The following is a 6,849-nucleotide window of genomic DNA, read 5'->3' as shown; positions in this document are numbered from 1 at the left end:
AGGCTGATGGCAGACAACTATCCGTAAGCGCTTAAGACTGACGTAGTTGTAGACTTAAGGTAAAGCAGAGAAAAACGTAAGCCGTGGAACACGTGTTTCCTTACGAGAGACTTTAAGTCTACGGCTACGTCAGTCTTAAGCGCTTACGGATAGTTGTCTGCCATCAGCCTTACCTTAAGTCTACGACTACGTCAGTCTTAAGCGCTTACGGATAGTTGTCTGCCATCAGCCTTAATCTTAATCAAACACCGAATCCATGGTAGATACATCGGTTTCTAGGTTAGAAATCAAAATTCTCACCCTTCGGTATACTCCGCTTGAAGGAGTCCCAGATACGCCTCCCACTTGTTGCCGATCACCTTACCGCAGGTGAAGCACCGCACAGGAATGATCATCGCGCTGGTTTTCGATTCACAGCTCGATTTATTTTAACTTTCTTTTTGCAACGACGATCCAAACCTCGTGTGCACGCGAAGAGAACGGGCAAGCATGTGGCAGTACTGGCAGTTGAACTCAACCGGTCAAACCGGTGGCGTGCCGCGTGTGGTGCAGGCGTGAGCGCCGTGAGCCATAGACGTAGTAAGAACGTAGTGTGACTCACGGACGTAGGAATACCTGGACGGTGCACAGCGTCGCGGTGGTGGTCCACAAAGGGTGAGGGGAATGAAATGTCTGCTGCTACGGACGTGAGGTACCAAGATGGCAACACTCGCGCGCGTGGCCGAAAGAATCATCCCCACTCCAACTGGGCAAACGTTCTCGGCTGGCATCAGTGGTTTAAATCTCTATTGTAGACTGGGACTAAAATAGGATTTAAATTTCTATTGTAGACTGGGACTAAAGCCCGTATCAAACTACGGATTGGGATTGGGATTAGATTGAAATTTAACCAATCAGAGTAAAAGTTACTGCACTTGAGATTAGTAAACTTTATTGTGATTGGTTAAATTTCAATCTAATCCCAATCCCAATCCGTAGTCTGATACGGGCTTTACTCCGATTGGTCAAATTTCAATCTAATCCCAATCTCAATCCGTAGTCTGATACGGGCTTTAAGCTCGCTGCAGACGATGCTATTTTGCCTGCTGGATTGCTATCGTCAGTTCCAGTCAGTGACTACGTTTCCACCGAGGATCAGAGTCGGGTTAGAGTCGAGTCAGAATCCGGTTGGGGGTGAGCGTTTTTGCGGTGGAAACACCAAACCGGGTCAGAATCGGGTTGGGGTTAGGTGTTTCCACCGCAAAAACGCTCACCCCAACCCGATTCTGACCCGACTCTGACCCTCGGTGGAAACGTAGTCAGTCGTAAACGCTTGGTTCGCCCAGGTCTACTTGTCTCTGTCTCGCCGGTACGTAAGTAGGGATTCGTTCGGCGGCGAGCGCGGGCCGCGCGTCACGGAACAGCTGCGATCGAAGGGGCCGCGATGGCTGGCGGGAGCGCACGCTTTCGCGAAAAGGGGGGCGAGCGATGTTGGTGTTGGCGGCGGCACAGGGGCCGGGGCAGGCAGGGGAAGGAGACTGCGATCTGGATAACGGCGGCGAATCGGCGATACGCGCGCACACACGTATACACGGGCAGAGGCGAGGAAGCCCGCGGAAGGGGAGAAGAGAATGGGGAGAGGAGAACTCGCGTCGTAAACACGCACGTACGCAAGCAAGCCAGGCACGCACGTACGCACGCACTCGCTCGCTCGCTCGCGCACTCGCGTACGTACGTACGGCCAGCCGGAGCAAATGGAGTGGACTGTGCGCTTTCTCCTTTATCGTCCGCTGAATGGAGGCATGCTGTGAACACACGGTGCTCGGCCACGCTCCTCGGATCTTCGCTGTAAGGATCGCGCGTCATCGGGCTTTGCGGCCGAGGGGGGAAAGAGAGCGACGGTTCGTCCATCTGTCTGTCCGTTTGACTCGCGGCGGCGGCGGCAGCGGCGAGCGGAATTTCCGCGCGCCGGATATTTGCGTCGCCGAATAAACGGCGGCGCGACGCGACGCGACGCGACGCTGACGCCGACGCCGACGCGGCTAGCGGCGAGAGCGGCGAGCGGTGACAGCGCGGATGGGTTATGTGTTACGCTCGCGCCCGCCGTCGCCGGACGTTCCTCGGGCACGTCGCGTGTCGCGCCGAGCTCGAGACGAGCGGAGCGTCGCGTCCACGCGAGCGAGCGCGCGCGCGCGCGCGCGCTCCTTCCATCAGCCTGTTGTCAAAATCAGCTGCCATTGCTGACTCTCCTTCTCTTTCTCTATTTTCGCTCGCCATGCCAGCCGTCGCATCGGCGATCTCGCGACGTTCGCGTCTCGCCCGCAGGGTCCGCTCCGGTCCGTCTCTTGGCGCTATCGCGCCTTCGGGAGGAAACCGCCGATAAACCGTCGCACACTTTCCTTGTGTACCGATTGATTCGCCGTCAAGGTACATTGTTTTGCGCCCGACGAGTCTCCTCCGATCCTGGAAGATTTCCGTCCTGTGAAACAAACGCGCGGGGCTTAACAAAGGGGTTTCCGTAACTGACGAATGATCGGTCCGCGCGCGTCTAGTAACTTTACTTATTTATACCCGTACAACTCTACCAATGTTTTTATTCATAGTGTTTGAGGATATGTTGCAGGCTCGAGAGGTCGGAACCTCGATTTATATCCGCAAAGCGAGGAGAAAGAGACGCCCCAAGGTAGAACGCTCGTCAAAGTTTGCGCGAGCGGCAAGTGGGTGGTGAATTTAATTAAGGACGATATAGAGGGCAAGGGTAGGAGATAAGTACGAAAGTGGTAAATGCAGTGGCTGAGGAAGCGATGGACCCCACGTCGATGTTCGTCACGTACACTCCTCAAACAAACGGAGTCCCGATGGAGTCCAAGCTTGCTACCTACATGGTAACTCATAATCTCTTTCTTTCTGGCTCGACGGGATTACTTTCGATAATCATGCTATGCAAATTGACCGCGCGCAGAATCGCCCGAGCGGCATAGGCGTGAGCGCCAACTCGGTGACCAAGCACATGTCCGGTCTTTCTCTGGAGCCGCAGAAGAAGGTAACTGCCAGTTCCGAGTTCGTGCCAGGGAGAGTCCTTACGGGCAGCAACAGCAGCTCGCCGAATCTCTTTAACAACTCCTACACTCATTCGCAAGAGAACGTAGGTGGCACTACATACTTCTATTTCGGCAACGCCGGCAGCGACGCTGTTGGAGCCGAGGATGGCACCGAGGCCGTAAGCACATCTGCTCTTAGCCTGTTTCGAGCGCAAGGCGAGATAACGACGAGGCTCGCCTCTCTATTTTTAATGCTAGATCGGACCCATGGCAGCAGGGCACATTGGCTACGTCTATCCGGGCACACCCTCGCATCTGCAGCCTGTGAAGACGACGAAGCCACCCTCGTCTAACAATTCGTCCGCCCCCTCCACACCTCCCCCTCAGGCTGCCTCCAGCTTCTTCGTCGGCGACAGCTTGCGACTGGACATCCTGCAGAAGAACGCGTTGACGTTGGCACAGCCCGATATAGTGCGGTTTCCCGACTTGCCCAACGAGGTTGACAATTACCACGAGTTATGTCCTTTAGAGCCAGTCCACAAGCCCGCCTCGACGGTCCTTGGATATCAAACTTCCACGTACAAGGCCACCAGTATCAAGACTGGCACGCGATACTGTTTACGTCGTATTCATGGTAAGTTTACTTTTAGGAGGACGCTACCGCGTAATATAGTGTTACCAGTCGGGCAGTTAATCTCCATCCAACTCGATGCTTGCAGATTTTCGGCTCGCCAACACCAAGTGCACGGTACTGGTCGAGATGTGGAAGCGATTGTCGCATACAAATCTGGTCCAGTTGAGAGAAGTCTTTACCACAAAGGCGTTCGGTGATCATTGTCCGTATTTCACTCGCGTTTTTGTTTCGCGCGCTATCCACACGTGCGCAATCTCAACGACCTTGTTTCTTTCCAGCCATGGTTTTTGTATACGATTATCACCCTGCCTCGGAGACATTGCTGAATAAACATTTCGCCTCGACGGAGCTGAACGGTTACACCGACCCGTTCTCCTCGGATCCCAACGCGCCACGGCCTTATAGTCATACCAAAAACACTATTCTAAGACAGCAGCACAGTAGCATGCTACCGGAAAGTGTTATTTGGAGCTACATTATTCAACTCACTGCCGCATTTCGTGTTATTCATGCCGCTGGTTAGCGCACATTGTATTATAATCCTGCCTTCCTCAAAGAATCGGTGTAATACGCTATAAATCCCGTCTCCAAGTTCTCCCTGAACTTGCATTTTCCTCAATTTCCCCTCGATTGATTTAATTCTACGTTAATTTGATCTGCGTCTTACAGGTTTGGCGTACAGATGCTTAGATCCCACCAAGGTACTACTTACATCGCGGACACGACTCCGTCTGAGTTGCGTCGCCATTCCAGACGTGGTCACTCTAGATGGGAACACCGCGAATCCACTCACCCTCATCCCACATTATCAGCAGGAAGATTTAGTGGCACTCGGCAAGCTGGTCTTAGCGCTGGCATGCCGGAGTCTACTCGCCGTCCACCGCGACAATATGTCAGCCTCCATCGAGCTGATCACACGTTCCTACTCCACCGACCTTCGAAATCTTATCCTGTATGTCTGGGATTTATCTTGCCAATTGGTAGTTTTGATAGCTTCATTTCAAAATCGTGGTATTTATCAATCCACGAGAACAGCACTTATTTTTAGTACTTATCTCATCAGTTTGTTGCGAATATCACGATACGCGTGCAAAACTGCCAAGTGTCTCGATCTAGTCTAGCGACAAATTAAAGAGCATGGCGAATTTTTAGGTACTTGCTGTCAAATCAACCCCGTAAGAGTGTCACGGATCTCATGCCAATGATTGGTGCGCGGTTTTATACGCAGTTGGATGCCGCCCAGTTACGTTTGGATGTTCTAGAGAATGAACTCGCCAAGGAATTGGAAAACGGACGGCTATTTAAATTACTGGTCAAGCTGGCGACCATCAACGAAAGGCCGGAGCTTAATATGGAACCAACATGGGCAGAGACGGGCGATCGTTACATGCTCAAATTGTTTAGGGACTACGTGTTCCATCAAGTGACAGCTGATGGAAGGCCCTGGTTGGACTTTGCGCACGTTGTAGCTTGCTTGAATAAGCTCGATTCAGGCTCGCAGGACAAGGTGATAGCTCTTGACAATCTTTTTAACATACATAAAATGCACACGTAAAAATGACGGTAAAACGTGTCGTTACAGATATGCCTCATGTCTCGAGATGAGCAGAGTGTTTTAGTGGTAAGTTATGCGGAGCTACGGCAGTGTCTGGAAACGTCATTTGGCGAACTGGTACAATCTACAAAGGATGCTGTTTAAGGATGTGTCCTCGATAGCGCATACTCCGAACCATAAATGTGATATCATCACTTAGCGGTACTATCATTTTACTCTTTATGGAGATACTGGAGAGTGAGAACTGTTGAATTGAGTTTGGTGATATAAGAAATAACGCGCAACTCAGTTTTTGTATACATGATTTTGCTCGTCGAATCGATTAGATACGAACGCATTATAAATGCGTTGCATTTAGGATGTAAGACGTTAAATTTTCGGGTCTTTAAGTCTTAAGGATTTATAGGGTCCTTAAATCTTTGGGTTTTTGGATTTTCCAGTTTGGATCTTGGGATCCTTAGGCATAGGAATTCTTTCGTTGATATGATGATCGGATATATAATTCTCAAATATGGATTACAAAGTGGCGAGTTTAACGATTCTTGCATCCAGCCTGAACTCTTAGAATTTCTGTGTCGAACGATCCCGGGATCTTTGGAGTTCTGATCTCTTGGAAGTTTGAAGCGTGGGAAAGGTATCATGTGATTTCGCGAATCAGCGAGGATTTGGATTCGCTGTAAAGCCCATTACGGTACTATACAAAATTGTACACAACTTAACAATGCAGTAAACTCGTAAGGAATCTTAAGACAACACCTAAACACGCTCGGTGTCTAGGATAGAGACCTTAGTTTTTAGGATACAGCATTAATGGTAAGCATTAATTTTGAAATAAATGTTTATTTTTGAAAGCAATCCTAACTAATGTCGTCGTCATTTCTTCCTCGTCACGAGACTAATTCTAGATTCCTGTTCCTTTACGATCGCAGTGTCACTTGTATAACTCAGTGTTTTCCCTTTAAATTGGAGATCCGCACGGCTGGGAGAGAGCAGGCTCGGCGGCCATTTATATCCCTCGACGTGAGTGCGCTCAAGTTTTAATTTTCAACGATGGAGGCGTCGGTAATTAAGGTCTGATTTTAATTTTGAAACGTCCTGTACGATTCCCTCCACATAGTTCTATTTCTATTTATCCAGCCGCCTTTCTCTCTTCTAGGAGGGATGATCACCATGGTGACGGCGACGAAGAAGGGGAAAGATCGGCGGACGGAGCGGGGAGGATATGCATGGCGCCTGAGGGATGCCGGACTCCGGACTGACTCGGGGAGGGGGATGACTCCGGTCGGCGGCGGCAGCGGCAGTACCAGTGTCGGCAGCAACACGTAGTAGTAGCAGTCAACGGTGTCCAGGCATCGCAACGCTTAGAAGGAGCGTACGGAGCATCGAGAGGTCCGTGCTTCATCCGACGCGCTGCATCACGGTGCATCACGCAGCCGCGTTACGGAGCGGATCTCCTACCCGCAGCATCCTCCCCGTTGCAAGCGTGTCCGCGGCCACGTAGGCGGGTAATTACGGGAACCAACTGGAAATACGTTTGGAAGGCGATCAAGCTTGACCCTCTGCTTGGCATCCCTGTGGCAGGTGAGTCTTTCGCGCGAGAGGAAAAGAAAGAGAATGAAAGAGCGAGAGGCTGAGGGTGG

General features: G+C 51.0%; 3 protein-coding genes and 1 long non-coding RNA gene across 6 annotated transcripts in view; 3 read left to right on the top strand and 1 right to left on the bottom strand.

Moving 5' to 3' along the window:
- Positions 1 to 343, top strand: part of LOC105562778 — a 4,258-nt gene extending 3,915 nt beyond the window's left edge. The window contains exons 2-3 of the long non-coding RNA XR_001008997.1: positions 3 to 23; positions 280 to 343. This is a non-coding gene — a long non-coding RNA (uncharacterized LOC105562778). The remainder of the gene's footprint in view (positions 1 to 2; positions 24 to 279) is intronic.
- The window catches only part of LOC105562779 (DNA-directed RNA polymerases I, II, and III subunit RPABC5), a 4,794-nt gene extending 4,258 nt beyond the window's left edge, over positions 1 to 536 (bottom strand). Inside the window, exon 1 of the mRNA XM_012013841.1 lies at positions 301 to 536. Within this exon, the coding sequence (XP_011869231.1) occupies positions 301 to 395 (95 nt within the window). The 5' untranslated portion in view covers positions 396 to 536. The remainder of the gene's footprint in view (positions 1 to 300) is intronic.
- A 977-nt stretch (positions 537 to 1,513) lies between these two features.
- LOC105562776 (PAB-dependent poly(A)-specific ribonuclease subunit PAN3) lies at positions 1,514 to 6,070 on the top strand. 3 transcript variants are annotated; one of them, XM_012013838.1, is made up of 9 exons: positions 1,514 to 1,827; positions 2,603 to 2,864; positions 2,942 to 3,199; positions 3,279 to 3,654; positions 3,740 to 3,856; positions 3,933 to 4,172; positions 4,324 to 4,606; positions 4,807 to 5,161; positions 5,237 to 6,070. In XM_012013838.1, the coding sequence occupies exons 2-9, from the start codon at positions 2,784 to 2,786 to the stop codon at positions 5,351 to 5,353; spliced, it is 1,827 nt and encodes a 608-aa protein (XP_011869228.1). In that variant the 5' UTR covers positions 1,514 to 1,827; positions 2,603 to 2,783; the 3' UTR covers positions 5,354 to 6,070. The 3 variants fall into 3 exon arrangements, with proteins under 3 accessions (XP_011869228.1, XP_011869229.1, XP_011869230.1); XM_012013839.1 differs by having other exon boundaries at positions 2,583 to 2,864; XM_012013840.1 differs by lacking the exon at positions 1,514 to 1,827 and adding an exon at positions 2,051 to 2,406.
- A 396-nt stretch (positions 6,071 to 6,466) lies between these two features.
- The window catches only part of LOC105562775, a 12,645-nt gene continuing 12,262 nt past the window's right edge, over positions 6,467 to 6,849 (top strand). The window contains exon 1 of the mRNA XM_012013837.1: positions 6,467 to 6,790. The gene's annotated coding sequence lies outside the window, so the exon portion shown is untranslated. The remainder of the gene's footprint in view (positions 6,791 to 6,849) is intronic.

Source organism: Vollenhovia emeryi, unplaced genomic scaffold, assembly GCF_000949405.1.
Source record: "Vollenhovia emeryi isolate VEMERY1.0 unplaced genomic scaffold, V.emery_V1.0 DF939183.1, whole genome shotgun sequence".
Lineage (NCBI taxonomy): Eukaryota > Metazoa > Arthropoda > Insecta > Hymenoptera > Formicidae > Vollenhovia > Vollenhovia emeryi.
Note: the sequence above shows the minus strand (reverse complement) of the source record. Positions and strands in the feature narration are given on the sequence as shown.